The 18,376-nt window shown below is 36.2% G+C and overlaps 1 protein-coding gene across 2 annotated transcripts in view; it reads left to right on the top strand.

The window, feature by feature from the left end:
* LOC138021573 (kinesin-like protein KIF21A) overlaps positions 1-18,376 on the top strand; it is an 83,978-nt gene that overhangs the window by 23,774 nt on the left and 41,828 nt on the right. For both annotated transcript variants that reach the window (XM_068868475.1, XM_068868474.1), the window contains exons 13-17: positions 244-341; positions 468-531; positions 2,244-2,397; positions 10,073-10,156; positions 11,228-11,306. In XM_068868475.1, the coding sequence (XP_068724576.1) occupies positions 244-341; positions 468-531; positions 2,244-2,397; positions 10,073-10,156; positions 11,228-11,306 (479 nt within the window). The remainder of the gene's footprint in view (positions 1-243; positions 342-467; positions 532-2,243; positions 2,398-10,072; positions 10,157-11,227; positions 11,307-18,376) is intronic.

Genomic DNA, 18,376 nt, shown 5'->3' with positions numbered 1-18,376 from the left:
TTTTAAACGTAATTTGAAGACTCATCTTTTTAAAAAAGCTTTTTCTGATATAGTATTGTAATTTATAGACTAGATAATTATTCATTCGTGTAATTTTTGACTATATGGTGTTATATATTGTTTTTTTATTGTAAGGCGCATTTGAAAACTGTATAGTTGAATTTGCGCGGTATAAATAAATTTGTTATTATTATTATATTATTTGTTACTTATATATTGTATTTTGTGACTTAAATCTTTTAGACTTCGTGTACGCATCAAGGCTCTGCAGCAAACAATCGACACACAGTCATCCAGAATAACAGATTTAATCTCATCACAAGTGCTTGCATCAGTAGACGGTATGATGATGAATAATTATTATTTTAATAATGCCATCCAAGAGTGCTAATCTTACTGAGTGAGAAATGCCATCAAAATTTGAAAAATCAATGGATTAATTTCTTTGTGTGTGCTCTGGTTTTAAGGTAATGTGAATGGAGGGGTGGAGGATCTTATTCAAAAGTATCTAAAAGAAATTGAAGAGCTCAGGTGAGGTTCATGTTTAACCCACCTAACATGCTAACTGCCTACAGAGTCATAGTTAGACTTTTCTGAGCATAAACGTTTTTCCAGGTCACATTCAATCATGTCACTAGGCAGGGCTTGAAATTAATGAAAAAAATCCAGTCGCAATGTTGCAACAAAATACGAAAATTTAGTCGCAAAATTATTGCGCAACATTTTGTTGTCAGCGGTGTAGCAAAACAAAACGTGAGCCCACAATACTTGTGTCGAAAGAAACCGCCGAAAATGGCGAATGATATTGAAGGAATGGAATTGTGCACGTAACATCGCAGTGAAATTACGCTACAATTATGCTATCTTCAGATTGAAAGAAAACTCGAGGCCAGAAACAAAATAATTTTGTCATTTAGTAAAAAGAGCAGCAATGTGGCAACTGCTAACCCTTTTGTTTCGAAAGAACGAAGATGAAAACAAGTTGCAAATTTGCGACTTCTCCAGATATTTTAGTCGCAAAGGGAAAAAATTCAGTTGCAAATGCGACTGTATTGGTCGCAATTTCAAGCCCTGCTAGGCATAAGCAGCCGTGTAATTCATCCTGCTATTGTTAATCATTCAAGAGTACCATAGTGGAGCTGACCACACAACAGATCGGGGATCTAGTTAGTTTAGCGTGACCTGCAGAGACCATGATAGTGGAAATTCTGTGCCCTACTCTTGTAAATAGTGTCTGTTTTCTATTGTTCAGCACATTAATTTTTATGAACAAGAGATGATTTTATTTTCCTTGGCCAATTAGATTTAAAAGTTGAACTCTTTGTTGATCAAATTAGAATGGCAGCACTTTCTACACAAGGATTTTTGGGGCTCTGATTGTTGGTGCAGTAGTCCAGTTCTCAACCAACTGGACCATTTTAACGAATTGACATCCAAACCGGCTGAAACTGGCCAGACTTAATGTATTTACCTGTGCATAGGTCGACCCCCCATTTTTGATGGCAAAAAAAGCAATTTCTTAATTTCTTTGTTCAATGTTACTGGGACACTAATCTTGTATTCTTTGATTTCTGTAAATGTGGATACACAAAAAAATTAGGGCCTCAAGCACTTAATAGTTTTGTGGTTCAGCAGTTGTTGTATATGCGGGCATTTTGTCCTTGAGTTTCGAAAAAGTTCTCAGAAAATCGAACATGTAAACCTCAAACTAACCCGTTTCGTTGTTCAACGATAAAGGGCTTTAGAGGATAAGCACAACATCACAGAAGCAGAAGTCAATCTTTGAAAATAACTTACGAACGATGTGAAAATGTGCAAGGTTTAATTGGTCCTTGACTTATAATTTCTCACATGACAAACAAAACAAAACTCATAAACCAAACAATACGAAGTTTGCAAAAGCATTTAAATCAGCCAGCTTTGTATAAAGAATAAAAAACAATCATTACCAACCAGCATTTTCACGCAACACGAGTGACACTGCTTGCACGCAAACACGAGGTATTGTGCCAGGTTACTAAGCCATTGAACGCAATCAATATGCGTGTGATGTCACAGCCCTGTTTATACTCTCATCTGAACACAGCTTTTGACCAATGAGAGTGTGCATACTATCCTAATTATGTTATAAAAGATCAGTCACTTACTGTGTCAACTGTATAATTTTTCTACATTTGCAGTTCAAATCATTCTTAACTTATTGCCCAGTGTACCAAACTCATTGATCTTTCTGTAATCTACAGGAACAAGCTGACAGAGAGCGAGGCAATGGCTATGGCCATAACACGTCATGCAGCTCTCAAGTCGCGCATGCAGACACCATCTGCTCCAGAATCTGCTACTTCAGTGCTGGAGATGGCAAAACTGGATGTGGCTAGGCAGCGACAAAAAGCGCAGGTGGTGTTACGTAATCCTGCTCTTTCTAAAGTCAAATGTGTTAAGCCTGTAAAGCCTCGGGGTAGTAGCTTCCATTCAACCATGAATGGGGTGAAACCCTCTTCCATACCAGTAAGTTCTTCACGACCTCAGAGTAAGTGTTTTCCTCCCAAAAATGTTGGTAGGCTTAAGGTAGTAACACCACGACTTCCATGGAATTTAGGCAACATCCAATCAAAAACTGACTCTGGTCTTGTTAACAAGGTGCCACAACGGACAAGTCTCGTTATTTTTAAGGAACCCAGCCCTAAGCTTCGCAAACCAAGTAATTATCTAACACCAGCTGACAGGGATAAACCTCTGAATAACTTGACATCTAAGATACCTATCTGTGTTAATGGTAACTTAGTGTTGCGCAGACCGAAACCAAAATCTGCTAATCCTGAGGTGGTGGCAGTTAAACGTAGATCCCAGAGTTTGGAATCTCTGCTGGGTGCGCAATCTGATTCTGACTCGTACCTTTCTCCGACACAATGCTTCAAGTGTAGGAAAGACATGAGTTGTGTGTTAGACTCTAGCACATCAGATAGGTTCTCTGATGCATACAGCTCAGCCAGTGATTTGAACTGCTCATTGCCGGAACTTCAGTTTGATGTAAACAACAATGATCTTTTGAGTAAGACTGTTTCGGGGTTTAGAACGGAAGTGCTTAAACCTGAAAAGTTAGTTCATCGTCCTCCTCCAGTGGATATTGTTTCTGACACTGAATATTACCAACATCACTTGGAGAGTGACAGCCAAGCAGACAGTGATTATGGCACATCGGTTGTCTCTGACAGTGAAGTTTACAGACACCGGAATAAATTAAAAGACAAGAAGAATAATCTGCACTTAGATTCCCCCAAACCTCACCTTCTGCGGGAACAAAGATCGGAGTCAGCTGGAAGCATACGTGAACGTAAGATTCAAATTGAACAAGACTTGGACTCGCTACTGGATTCCATGGCTTTTGCACTAGAAAGCTATGACACCAATGCCAAAAGTGAACCTGATGTGATTGGTGGCTCTACTGAGGATGCTCTCTACACCCCACCAGTATTTTTCAGGCCAATATTTGAGGTTAAGATTTAAATGAAAACTTCACCCCAAAATTCCAAAAATAGACCTGTTAGGTGAATTGGAGAAATGCTCACCTGTATACTGCAACGAGTTTAACCAAAAATCAACTTACAGAAACTTTGTTCAGTAATTGAACCTGTGTCTACTTGTATGCATATCCAAATGCACATTAAATTGTAGTCATTAAAGAGCTCTATGCATAAACATGGCAACTTGCTTTATTCATGTTTCCAAATGTTACTTTGCAGCTCATATCTAAATTTTGAGAAATGACTATTATTTCTATACCAAATTAAAGTGGATGTTGCAACAAGTTTGGCCATGATTCCACAGAATTGATATTAAGCAAAAGATGCTGCTGTGATTAGGCTAATAACCCTTCAATTTTGATATTTGTTATGAATCCATGCACAAAATGTATGATTAATGGTGGAATGTTTGAATAACAAAAATGAAAAGACAATGTATTTTCACATGCAGCCGGAGACCATGATATTAATTTGCTATGAATGGACAAAAAGGTTGATACCGGTATATGCTCTTTTGAATAATATTGGAAGCTTATTTAGGTAAATTCTGAGATAACTGAAATAATATCAAAATCCAATTCTGAAGAACAATAAATGTTATTCGAATTAATGCAATATTTTTTAAAGTATTGTGAATGGAATAATTTTGCCTTGTGCACTTAAATATCATTCAGAACTTAATTAAAATCACCTTTGGGGTGAAGGTTGGGATGAATATTTAAAAGGCAAGTTTTTTCTGGCAGATGATTTTTCCCTTTTTATTTACTGGACGCCAGTCCTTAACCACTAGCAAATGTACCTAATGGTAACTCATTGAAACTTTTCCAAAAGTCTATTTTTTACTTATAAACACACTTGTACTTTGTTCAGTGTTCACTTAGTGCTCTGTGATAAAGAAAATCACTTCCTTTTGAAAGTGTGTTTGCTTTACACCTGACTGGCAAAATTTTGAGCCTTGATTTTTATCCAAAGGCTGTTTACTTTGATTGTAAGTTTTGGATTTCACGGTCCGCCAGTACTCATGTTCAAAACTAACAGATTGGACCTCAGAGGGTTGGATAAAGGGAAAAGTATCATCAAAGGCTCACTAGCTTAAAATTTCAGCGTGTGAATGCAGCTTTATTATGAGTTCAAAATGCGAGTTTAAAAGTCTGAAAGCCCAAAACTCCTGTACCTCATATTAATTCTGCGGCATACACACCCATTGCATTCTTAAACTAGTGAGCCTTTGATGTCATTTCTCCTCAATCCAGCTCTCTCAAGAACTTAAAGGGGCTAGGTCACGCAATTTTAGGCAATTTCAGCACTGATCAAATGGTCATAGAATTAACTAAAATATCAAAATAACTGTTGAAAACTATAGAAGATCTCTAACAAAACACAGGGAAGCCAAGAAGGGACATGGATGGACAAAACTGGAGAGGATTGAATTTGGGTAAATTTGAAAAACGTTGACCTACCTTTTTTCAAATTTATATCAGCCTATATCACAATGTCATTTACAAAGCTGGAAAATCATTCTCAGTTGTTATGTGGGCGTGATTTTGCAAATGAAAGACTCTTGCTCTGCCAATTTGATATTTAGAGCTCATAATTAACAGAATTAAATGAAATTACCTAAAATAGTGTGACCTAGCCCCTTTAAAGTTAGTAATGGTAGACCATAAAATAGGAAACTGCCAGTTAAACTAAACAGGTGTCTTTTTGAAATCAAGGCTTAAAACTTTGGTTGCTTAGTGTTCAGTTCACATAGTTTGGAAATCCAAAGAAAAATGAGAATTGATTTTTTGATCACAGGAGCAATATAATATCTGTAAGTTTACTGTTTTCAGTTCTCAATTTTTTATGAGTGTATAGAAAGTGTGCCTCTGTTGAACGGCTGCCATCTGGGAAAAACAACAAAACTGTTGAGGTGTCTTGATAGGCCATTTTAAATACAGTTCTTTGCTCAGTGGTCTAGCCTATGAATGACTGTGAGGCTGCTGGTGACCTTGTATTTTTGGGCAATACTAAACCACGAAACAGTGAAACACCAAAACAGTGCAACGAAACACCAAAACACCATGTATGACCACACCATGCATTGAATACTAATTAGGCCCATGATATTTAATCTCAAATTCAATGGATAGAGGAGTCACACATGGTGTTGTGGTGTTTCGTTACACTGTTTCGCTGTTTGACAGCTTCACTGTTTCGTGGTTTATTAATGTCGTATTTTCACAGACCTCACTGCTTTTATCAATTTGTAAATTGTGTTGTTGAAATTCTAATTAGTCTACATTAACATTAGAAATGCACAAAGTTTTGTATCAAAACAGGGTAACTGGCAGCCTCACTTCCAATCTCAGGCCAGGTGACGTACTAAGCTACAACTGTAAAATGGCCTATTGTGCAACCCATTACAAATCAAAATGGCGGAAATGAGACAGAGGCCTTTCTCTTACCTGGCTCTAACAAACACAGATATGATAACTATTAACAGTCTTCCATATAACAGTACTACATAGAGCAGAATTTCAATACCTTGCTAAAGATAGGTGTAATGTTTTCTGAAAGAACTTTTTTTTAACTTACAAAGTGCTAAATTATACAAATAATCATTTTAAATAGGAGTGTGTAAATTGCAGATGGCAGGTTAGGGTTGAAGGTCATTGTATCATGACAGCTGAGACAACCCAAACCTTTACTAATGCTAACATTAGACAAAAAAATAAATAATGTAAGTCTAAGGTTAGCATTTTTTGTAAAAGGATGCGTCATTTCACTTGGGTAAAACAATGACCTGCAACCTTCAGCACTTTACACCCTCCGGAAGTTAAACTTATAAAGTGCTGTATTTTCACCAGACAGATTAGGCACATAAAAAATAAAACACACTCTTGAGTAAACTGAAAACAGTTTTCGATATTGATATTGTTAATTCATTGGAAAGCAACCATTGTGTTGTGTGTTTCTTCTTGAAATTATTCTTCATTGCTGATATGAAAAGTAAAATTTTCCAAGTGTAAAGTTCTTTTTGAACCAGTCATTACTTTTAAACTTCACAGTAGTTGACATACCTAACTGCATAGTCTTTAAATTATTGACTGCAATAGGTTGAAGGTCTGAAAGTTAATTTTTTTTACAAAATAAAGGAAAATTGAAACCTATTCTATCTGTTGTTAACTTTCTTGATTCCTTTGTGGGCTTGCATTCTTTGTTTGCAGCTGTGCTTTCATTTGAGCTACTTACAGTTTCTTTGCTTTGCACTCTCTATTGTTTTGCTTGCTTCACAGAACTTGTATTTGGTTCATTTTATTTCACATTCTTGCATATTGTTTCTTTATCCTTTTCATCTATGATATCATTTTACATGTACTGATAATTCAATGTCTATTTTTAATTTTTCTGTTATTTGACCTTTTTCACATTTTTGTGTCACTTTTTAGCCTGTTCCTTCCCATGCTACATGATTTTAAATGGATCCCTGTTGCATCACAAAACATTCATTTGCCAGTCTAAGGGTATTTACTTCAATAGCGATTGTCTTTGACCCCAATCACATCGGTTTTTCTATGCCAAAACATGTCCAATACCTATTTCAAGGACTTCGTGAATTTAAATTAGATAATTACTTCAAGTGAAGCTATGATCCTCGCAGTTATGAATGCAATTTTTGCAATTGTGTAAAGAAGCCTGAAAAATTCAGGACTTCAACGGGGTTTGAACCTGTGACCTCGCGATATTGGTGCGACGCTCTAACCAACTGAGCTGTGAAGCCGCTGATGTTGGGAGCTGGTCATTTGTGGGTTCTAATGTCCCCGTGAGGAATAAAATCATCAATAAAATGATATATGAAATGGATCATATATGAACTGCAGATATGAAATCAAGTGTTCCTTCATGACTGCCATTGTTTTAAGCCCTTTGAAAATGTCCTTTGATTTTGAATACATAAGTTTTGAACTTGACAAAATCCTTTCAATAATATTGTTGAATCATGTGTCTGTTTCTATGCATCCTAGTACTCAAAGAATGCAATTGCTATTGTTTTGACATTGTATTTCTATTTGAATATTTTTGCAGTTACTTAACAATTATTCACCGAAGGCAAAGTGATTATCGGTGAATATTCACCGAGACGAAGTCGAGGTGAATATTCACCGATAATCACTGAGCCTGAGGCCATTTTGTCCGTCGAGGTGATTATCGGCTGATAATCCGAGATAGCGAGCCAATGAGAGCACGCGATTTTGTATAATCACCTGTGTATTTATACTTATAAGGGTTTATCCCCTTCCCTCCCCAATAAGGTGCATATACTGGTCATCAATAAAAATTAATGAAAAACAACAGAAGAAGGAGAAGGAATCCCAAACGGTTGTACTTGTTGTGATAGCTAGGAATCACACTTAAGGTCTAAGAAAATGACCTGGCCCTCACATTTGGCTGCCACCAGCTTGTTTATTGCAATGTAACTTTGTTAAATCTAAGTTTTTCATTTCAAAAATTGGGCATCAGTAGGTCAGGGTCTTAGTTTTGTAAGAGCTCCTTTCGTAACTGTTAATAGTGCCTTTTTCGAATTCTGGTTATTCATGAAATCAGCTGTTAGCGGTAATACGTGTAGCATCTACTTTCTGATTTCAACTATCACAAGCCTCAGCCAAAAATTTAGGGTGGTAGGATGACCATAGAGTCAGTAAAAATTTGTTGGGCATCTTTTTTATTTATTTATTATTATTTTTTTTCTGTGATATCTCATCCAATTACACAGGCCCTGATTACGCTTGGAATTCAACCAAAAAATTGATGAAATTACCACTATGTGCATGAAAAGTCACTTTCGACAATTCTGTTTTCGGGCCTTTACTGTACGAAGACTGTCTGCTGCTCTTGCAACCACTCTCACCAGCGCAAACATTGTTCCTGTGTTGTTCATAGTTCACTCTTTCATTCACCATTACTAACAGTTAATTAGCCTATATGATGCTTCAATTCATCACCTTGCTGACTTCCTTGGAAAACCAAACAGCTGTTGCACTGAGCTTCTCTTCTGTAACTGTCCAGTCTCTTCTTGGTAAGACACTATTGCAATGTCACAAACTCTTGTCTGGTATGTATTTAGTAATCTATCAACCTCTTTTTACATGTAATTCTTTAACAGTGTAATGTCTTTGAGTTGTAAAAGTAAAAAAACAAATTCTGTTTTGTTTTGATCTAAAATAATCAAGCTGTTCTATAATGTAGCTAAATGAAATTATGAGTCATTTATACATTGCTTTTCTTCAGAGAGGGTTATTGAGATTTATTAAAGATCTTTTTTTTGTTTTGTTTTTTAAACTCTTGAGAAAGACTGTTTTGATATGCAATTTTCTAATTTAATGGCATACCATCACTGGCATTTCTGACATTTGATAGAATTTTCATGCAAGTTTTTATATGGAATTTGAAAGGCCACTCTCATTTTTTCCAAGTACTCCTTTTGCCACTGAGGACAAATCCACCATAATTTATCATTTACTTTGGAGCTGTTTTGCATACCGAACAAATGTTCAATTTCTCTTCAATCCAGTAATGGCAGACCATTAAATGAGATTATTTCAGTTGTAATAAGCAAATGATTAAACTGACATCTTGAAGCTATAAAATTCTGCTTGCAAGTGTTTGGTAAACAGTTTTGAAATCCAAAGAAAAAAATAGCTGATTTTTTCAGGTAAATGGTTGAAGAATTGTTACTTTTGTAATGGTAACCAGATCTCCTTTTCTTTTCTAATGTTAAACTACTTTTTCGTTAAAGCGATTAACTTCATTTTATTTGCTTCTTCTTTTAAGGGGAAATATAATTTATTATAAATCAACAATAAAATAAGTCAAGTTATTTTTGGAGATAGGTCTCTTAATTGTTTTTTTACAAGATGATTACAGGAGACGACCGGTTGCTTTTCTTACTTGTAAGACTTAAGGATGCTATGAACAAGCTTCCTGGTTTTTCGTTGATTTATCTATGATGTGTTTACGTATGTGTGGCTTCTCTGTCAAACGTTATCAAATTTCAATTCCTAGTTTTATACAAAAGGGGCTATGTCACACAAAATGATGTGATTTCGTGACACCCAAAATGACCAAAAGGTAGAGTGAAACATTGCAATAACCTCTTAAAACTGTTGAACAACATAAAAGATGTACAGCAAAATGAAACAGAAGCATGGGAGGACACAAATGGACATGATTGAAACGGATTGAATTTGGGTAATCTTGAACAAGGTCGGCCCCAACGTTTTTCACGTTTATGGCAAATCACCTGGATAAAGGTCGGTAAAGGAATTCCTCGCAACCATTTTCGAGTTTTAAACTCGTGATTAACTAAAGATTTCTCCTAAACACCCTAAAATAACGTGACATTGCCCCTTTAATTGAGGGACTTCGGCTTTTATTTTGGTACAACACATTGATACTATTTTCTTTGATGTTAGTTGTGTTAAATTCAAGGTAACCAATGATTCTTTTGTTTTTGTGTTGTAAAAATAGTTTGATAGTAATTATTATTATTTGCTGTCATTTATCAGAAGTTAACTCATAACGAAGAGGAAGCAAAGGACCAACCCTGGGATGAACAGAGTAGTGATGACAGTAGCACTGAAGAAGATGAGGTGAGAGTCCTATTCACTTTTTTTGTGAACATTTTATGGATTCAAGTTGCGGGCCCTGTGACAGTATGTATCAACTGAGCTATGAAACCACACAGTTGAGAGCGGGTGAATTTGTTTGGCTCATTAGGGAGTTTTAAGATCTACGACGCGACAACAACAAAAACGTCACCAACTATGCATATTTAATGAGCAAAAACAATATCTTTGCACTCTCTGCTCGTGCATTTTTCATTTTTGTACATTTCTTTGACGTTTTCTGCAAATCTACGACGTGAAATTACCAATTCTCAAGTTTTTCAGAGAACTTGAACACAAGGCAGCGAATTTGAATTTTCTGTCGTAGCTTCAACACCGCACCTCCTAATTCAGTTCCTGGAAAGTTACACTAGTTTTTAGAAGTTAGACAAGCCGACATAATGACGAAGAAGATTAGTTGACCTGAAGTTGCAATTTTAAATGACATAACTGCAAGAGAGTAAGTAGCAGTGCCTATTAATAACCCACTGAATCCATCTGATACGGAGATGGGCTCACACGAGGACAGAGAAAAACTCTGATCAGGGTGGGAATCGAACCCACGACCTCCAGATTATCGGTAGATCACCCTTTCTCTACCAACTGGGCTAAGAGGCCACACTGGCCAGATGGCCTCGTAGCCAAATATTTCCCTTTTGTGGACCTGACAACCTGTCCCTGGATAAAACTCGTACAAAATAATTTTGGAAGTGAGTTGTTTGCCTATGGGTCATCTTCAAGGTACCGTGGGAGGTAGGTGGTTCATCCTTCAAGTTCAGTCATGTTAACTGGTTTTGTCTCTTACTGAAGCGAATTACGGTTGATTCGCCCGAAGCGATAGATGATTTGCCCGATGATACTAATCAATGATACTAGCAACTAGGACAAGGAATGTGAATGTCGCTTATTAATTTTTCGGGCGAAACACCCGGATACCACTGAAGCAGGTGGCTGGGCTGACTCCGAGAGACTACTGACTAGCAGTCTAGAGTCTTACAGTAATATTTCACACGAATGGCACGTTTTTGTTGATCAATCTTGATTTGTTGTTTGAAGAATGAAGAACAAGGCGATGATGATGATGAAGTTGACGATGACGATGATGATGATTCAGAAGAGGACGAAACAGCACAAGGTAAGGTGGCTGTTGTTTTGTCATCCAAACTAGAAGGTTCACCATGGAACCTCTTTGCAATATTTTTGGGTAGACCACCAGTTTAAAGAGAGTCCAAGTTTTAATCTCTTTTAAAGAAAATTACTTGCATTCAGAGAAGCAGGGTACGGCAGTGGTTACTACTCCACGACGAGTTGACTAGTTTAGTTTCAGCGTTTTCTCTCTTCTCCACTCCGAGAGGTTTTCGCTTGAAACCCTTTGTTTCAAAAGTCGATTAACACTAATTAAACACCAAACCAGGTTCACAAAAGCCTTACCATTGTAATTTTATGCTGAAGCAAAGTAAAAGTCGAACTCAAAATTTAAGACTTAAAAGGCTTATGTTCACCTAACAGGCAGTGCGTACCGTGGAACAATTTTCTTATATAAAAATCCCGTCAAAGGTGAAATTCATCCAATCAGGTTGAAAAGCCTGTCAGTTAAAGGTGGGCCTTTAAAACTGCAATTTAAGTTTCCACTGATGCCAGATGAGTTTAATGAGGCTTTTAGTAAACAACTGGGCCCTGGTTACGAGCTTCTGTTGATGCATATATTTTAATTATGTAAACACTGGAAAACTTGAACCATTTACAGACTTCAAAAAAGTTGGTAAAATCTCTGTTAAATGTCCACATTTTCTTTGTAAATTACAATCTCTGTAAATTTGCACACTTACAGAGATTTTGTAACTCCATAAAAAGTCTGTAAAATTTAACACATTTTCGTCCTTACGATGACATAAAATGTGTACAAAATCTCAATAAAATCTATGTAAATTGAAGGAAAAATTTACAGAGATTTTATGCGATAAGTACAAAATGTCTGTAAAATCTCTTTACTTTCTCTGTAAAATTTACACGAGAAAAAATCTCTGTAAATCCATCCATATAAAATGTCAGTGTTATCTCTGTAAAAAGTGAGTGAGAAGAATGCATGAAATGTCTATAAAATGTCTACAAAACCCTCAAAAAACTGGAGGGGAAAAGTATGTGAAATGTTTTTAAAATGTTGGTGTTTTAGTGCACAAAATCTCCGCAAAATGTTCACAGTATCTCTGTAAATTAAGTATTTAAAACCTGACAGAAGGCAGGAAATGTCAATAAAATGTCTGTAAAACTGGAGGGGTAAAGTATGTGAAATGTTTGTAAAATGTTGGTGTTTTAGTGCACAAAATCTCAGCAAAATGTTTACAATATCTCTGTAAATAATAGCATTTAAAACCTGACATAAGCCAGGAAATGTTAATAAAAAGTGAAATGGATGAAAGGTTAGCCGATTTTACAGAACAAGTTCTAGAGTTTGTGAATGCATAAATTTTTATTTCAAATCTAAAAAAACATTTGTTTATATTACTTTCAATAGAATCTAAGTGTACAATAAAATTCTTGCAATACGTTCAATAAAATAATTTAATTAATAACATGAGTTGCCATGGCAACTTTTTCTACAGTGCCAGAATGGTGTCCACTTTCGAAAAAACCCACGTCCTATGAATGCGATTTGTCAACCATGATTTATAGCTGATGAAATGGTCCAATGTATACTCGTGAAACTTGGGAATAATTCCATGCACTTGTGTTTTGTCCAAAATCAAATAATTTTTCTTGCCTTAAGGTTTATGAAATTATTTGATTTTAGACAAAGCATGTGTGAAATTATTCCCTAAATTCACTCATCACTATTTGATAACCCATACAAATTCATCAAATAAGGAATAAAATATATGCAAGGGATTTCATTATTATTAAATAAGTATAAAAATCTGGCTTATGTTACCCCAATTCCAAATCAAGTTTTTAGAAATGGGCACGGCTTATCTGCGGGAAGATCTGAAAAAGGCTGCCTCTGGTGGCCAGTTTTCCATCTTTGCATCCACTTTTATGCCTAGTTGCATGTACTAAGCTACAAACGTTCCGCTCATGTTCTTGTTGTAATGCAAAAAAATCTATGGCAAAACTGTGTTTAAGAAATTCCTGTCAACAAATACCAGAAAAAGATCAATCATATGTCCAAGTTGGTAAAAACGATGTTCATTACATTAAAGTGCTAAAATTACATTAGTGAATAGTGAGTTAACGTTCGATGAACAGTGGATGAACTTGACTTCTAAAGACTAGACTTTGGATTTCTTTTGTTTTCTGTCAAAAAACGTTTTTCCGTAAATTTGAGCTGGTAAGGTCAGGGTGCAGCTTAGCTCCGGGTTTACAGTTCACCTGCCAGTTCAGTTGGGTAATACCAGCATACTAAAACAAATTAACCGCATGGATTACCTGCATGGGTACACCAACTTTTCAAGTTACATCAAACTGTATGAGGTGTGCCACCCGCCAGTTCCGATGAAAAATACTACAAATTAGTATACTATGACAAATTAACTGCATGGTTAGACCGAATTTACAAGTTACATCGAACTGTATGAGGTGTGCCACCCGCCAGTTCAGATGAAAAATACAACAAATTAGTATACTATGACAAATTAACTGCATGGTTAGACCGAATTTACAAGTTACATCGAACTGTATGAGGTGTGCCACCTGCCAGTTCAGATGAAAAATACTACAAATTAGTATACTATGACAAATTAACTGCATGGTTTTTAAGTCACAAGGGAGAAGCATAAATCCACAAAACGCCATTCAGGGAACGTTTTCCAGAGACTTTGCCCCGCCCCGTACGAGACATCGAGATGTCTCGTACGGGATGTCGATGTCATTTCAAGTAATGTCTTTGATGGAACGAAAAAGACTTAGCGATAACTGTAAGCTACTGTAAGAAAAACAAAAGCGGTGCATTAATACATGTACTATTTTTTTCTGGTAATCCCAGGGCATTCTCCTATTCCAACACAGCGATGAGTTCATAGATTGAATGACGTTTGTCCCGGGGTCTTCATTTTATTTTTGACACACCCGCTCGGATTCTCCAAAATTACTCGTTTAGCAACTCTCAGTGAATTTGCAGTCCTCATGGGTAGCAAGGTCTAGAATATCGAATACTATTTTTCTCCCAAATGGTTGATCATTTGGGGACTTGGTCGAGGAGAACATGTAAGGAGAATATATGTTGATAGAACGGAAGGTGTTCCACTGTTTTTCTATAATTATCAGCTATTGTTTTCAACGGTTCGCTCTCCTCTTTCACAATCAAGATTCGACACCAGCTTTTAAGAGATTTGACTATATTATCTCCTGCAGATTGGCCCTGTATCAAAGAAAACAAAATTAAGGATATTAATGTTAACTGATTTTCCTTCAGGTTACACAAATACATGTACATAGAAAATTGACTGAGTACCCAAGAGAGACAGAATTACCAGTTGGTACAAAATAATAATGATTACAAAAATTGGTTCTACCTTCAGAAAATAATAGTCCAAAACTAGGCTGACTACCCAAGAGAGACAGAACTCGTTAGTACAAAATAATAATAATTTATAAAATTATTTACAAAACTGGTTCTGCCTTCAGATAACAACAGTCCAAACTATACTGACTACCCAAGAGAGACAGAACTCATTAGTACAAAATAATAATTATTACAAAATTGGTTCTGCCTTCAACAACAGTCCAAAACTGGACTGACTACCCAAGAGAGACAGAACTCATTAGCACAAAACAATAATTATTACAAAATTGGTTCTGCCTTCAGATAACAATAGTCCAAACTGGACTGACTACCCAAGAGAGACAGAACTCATTAGTGCAAAATAATAATTATTACAAAATTGGTTCTGCCTTCAGATAACAATAGTCCAAACTGGACTGACTACCCAAGAGAGACAGAACTCGTTAGCGCAAAATAATAATTATTACAAAATTGGTTCTGCCTTCAGATAACAACAGTCCAAACTGGACTGACTACCCAAGAGAGACAGAACTCGTTAGCGCAAAATAATAATTATTACAAAATTGGTTCTGCCTTCAGATAACAACAGTCCAAACTGGACTGACTACCCAAGAGAGACAGAACTCGTTAGCGCAAAATAATAATTATTACAAAATTGGTTCTGCCTTCAGATAACAACAGTCCAAACTGGACTGACTACCCAAGAGAGACAGAACTCGTTAGCGCAAAATAATAATTATTACAAAATTGGTTCTGCCTTCAGATAACAACAGTCCAAACTGGACTGACTACCCAAGAGAGACAGAACTCGTTAGCGCAAAATAATAATTATTACAAAATTGGTTCTGCCTTCAGATAACAACAGTCCAAACTGGACTGACTACCCAAGAGAGACAGAACTCGTTAGCGCAAAATAATAATTATTACAAAATTGGTTCTGCCTTCAGATAACAACAGTCCAAACTGGACTGACTACCCAAGAGAGACAGAACTCGTTAGCGCAAAATAATAATTATTACAAAATTGGTTCTGCCTTCAGATAACAACAGTCCAAACTGGACTGACTACCCAAGAGAGACAGAACTCGTTAGCGCAAAATAATAATTATTACAAAATTGGTTCTGCCTTCAGATAACAACAGTCCAAACTGGACTGACTACCCAAGAGAGACAGAACTCGTTAGCGCAAAATAATAATTATTACAAAATTGGTTCTGCCTTCAGATAACAACAGTCCAAACTGGACTGACTACCCAAGAGAGACAGAACTCATTAGTACAAAATAATAATTATTACAAAATTGGTTCTGCCTTCAGATAACAACAGTCCAAACTGGACTGACTACCCAAGAGAGACAGAACTCATTAGTACAAAATAATAATTATTACAAAATTGGTTCTGCCTTCAGATAACAACAGTCCAAACTGGACTGACTACCCAAGAGAGGCAGAACTCGTTAGCGCAAAATAATAATTATTACAAAATTGGTTCTGCCTTCAGATAACAACAGTCCAAAACTGGACTGACTACCCAAGAGAGACAGAACTCATTAGTACAAAATAATAATTATTACAAAATTGGTTCTGCCTTCAGATAACAACAGTCCAAACTGGACTGACTACCCAAGAGAGACAGAACTCATTAGTACAAAATAATAATTATTACAAAATTGGTTCTGCCTTCAGATAACAACAGTCCAAACTGGACTGACTACCCAAGAGAGACAGAACTCATTAGTACAAAATAATAATTATTACAAAATTGGTTCTGCCTTCAGATAACAACAGTCCAAACTGGACTGACTACCCAAGAGAGACAGAACTCATTAGTACAAAATAATTATTATTACAACATTGGTTCTGCCCTCAGATAACAACAGTCCAAAACTGGACTGACTACCCAAGAGAGACAGAACTCATTAGTACAAAATAATAGTTATTACAAAATTGGTTCTGCCTTCAGATAACAACAGTCCAAAACTGGACTGACTACCCAAGAGAGACAGAACTCATTAGCACAAAATAATAATTATTACAAAATTGGTTCTGCCTTCAGATAAAAACAGGCCAAACTGGACTGACTACCCAAGAGAGACAGAACTCATTAGCACAAAATAATAATTATTACAAAATTGGTTCTGCCTTCAGATAACAACAGTCCAAAACTGGACTGACTACCCAAGAGAGACAGAACTCATTAGCACAAAATAATAATTATTACAAAATTGGTTCTGCCTTCAGATAACAACAGTCCAAAACTGGACTGACTACCCAAGACGGACAGAACTCATTAGTACAAAATAATAATTATTACAAAATTGGTTCTGCCTTCAGATAACAACAGTCCAAAACTGGACTGACTACCCAAGAGAGACAGAACTCAGTAGTACAAAATAATAGTTATTACAAAATTGGTTCTGCCTTCAGATAACAACAGTCCAAAACTGGACTGACTACCCAAGACGGACAGAACTCATTAGTACAAAATAATAATTATAACCAAATTGGTTCTGCCTTGAGATAACAAGAGTAAAAAATGGACTGACTACCCAAGAGAGACAGAACTCATTAGACTAAGTACAAAATAGTAATTATTACAAAATTGGTTCTGCCTTCAGATAACAACAGTCCAAAACTGGACTGACTACCCAAGAGAGACAGAACTCATTAGCACAAAATAATGATTATTACAAAATTGGTTCTGCCTTCAGATAACAACAGTCCAAAACTGGACTGACTACCCAAGACGGACAGAACTCATTAGTACAAAATAATAATTATTACAAAATTGGTTCTGCCTTCAGATAACAACAGTCCAAAACTGGACTGACTACCCAAGAGAGACAGAACTCATTAGCACAAAATAATTATTACAAAATTGGTTCTGCCTTCAGATAACAACAGTCCAAACTGGACTGACTACCCAAGAGAGACAGAACTCATTAGCACAAAATAATAGTTATTACAAAATTGGTTCTGCCTTCAGATAACAACAGTCCAAAACTGGACTGACTACCCAAGAGAGACAGAACTCATTAGCACAAAATAATGATTATTACAAAATTGGTTCTGCCTTCAGATAACAACAGTCCAAAACTGGACTGACTACCCAAGACGGACAGAACTCATTAGTACAAAATAATAATTATTTCAAAATTGGTTCTGCCTTCAGATAACAACAGTCCAAAACTGGACTGACTACCCAAGAGAGACAGAACTCATTAGCACAAAATAATTATTACAAAATTGGTTCTGCCTTCAGATAACAACAGTCCAAACTGGACTGACTACCCAAGAGAGACAGAACTCATTAGCACAAAATAATAGTTATTACAAAATTGGTTCTGCCTTCAGATAACAACAGTCCAAAACTGGACTGACTACCCAAGAGAGACAGAACTCATTAGCACAAAATAATAATTACTACAAAATTGGTTCTGCCTTCAGATAACAACAGTCCAAACCTGGACTGACTACCCAAGAGAGACAGAACTCATTAGCACAAAATAATAATTATTACAAAATTGGTTCTGCCTTCAGATAACAACAGTCCAAAACTGGACTGACTACCCAAGAGAGACAGAACTCATTAGCACAAAATAATAATTATTACAAAATTGGTTCTGCCTTCAGATAACAACAGTCCAAACTGGACTGACTACCCAAGAGAGACAGAACTCATTAGCACAAAATAATAATTATTACACAA

Source organism: Montipora capricornis, chromosome 10 (assembly GCF_036669925.1).
Source record: "Montipora capricornis isolate CH-2021 chromosome 10, ASM3666992v2, whole genome shotgun sequence".
Taxonomy (NCBI): Eukaryota; Metazoa; Cnidaria; class Anthozoa; order Scleractinia; family Acroporidae; genus Montipora; species Montipora capricornis.
Note: the sequence above shows the minus strand (reverse complement) of the source record. Positions and strands in the feature narration are given on the sequence as shown.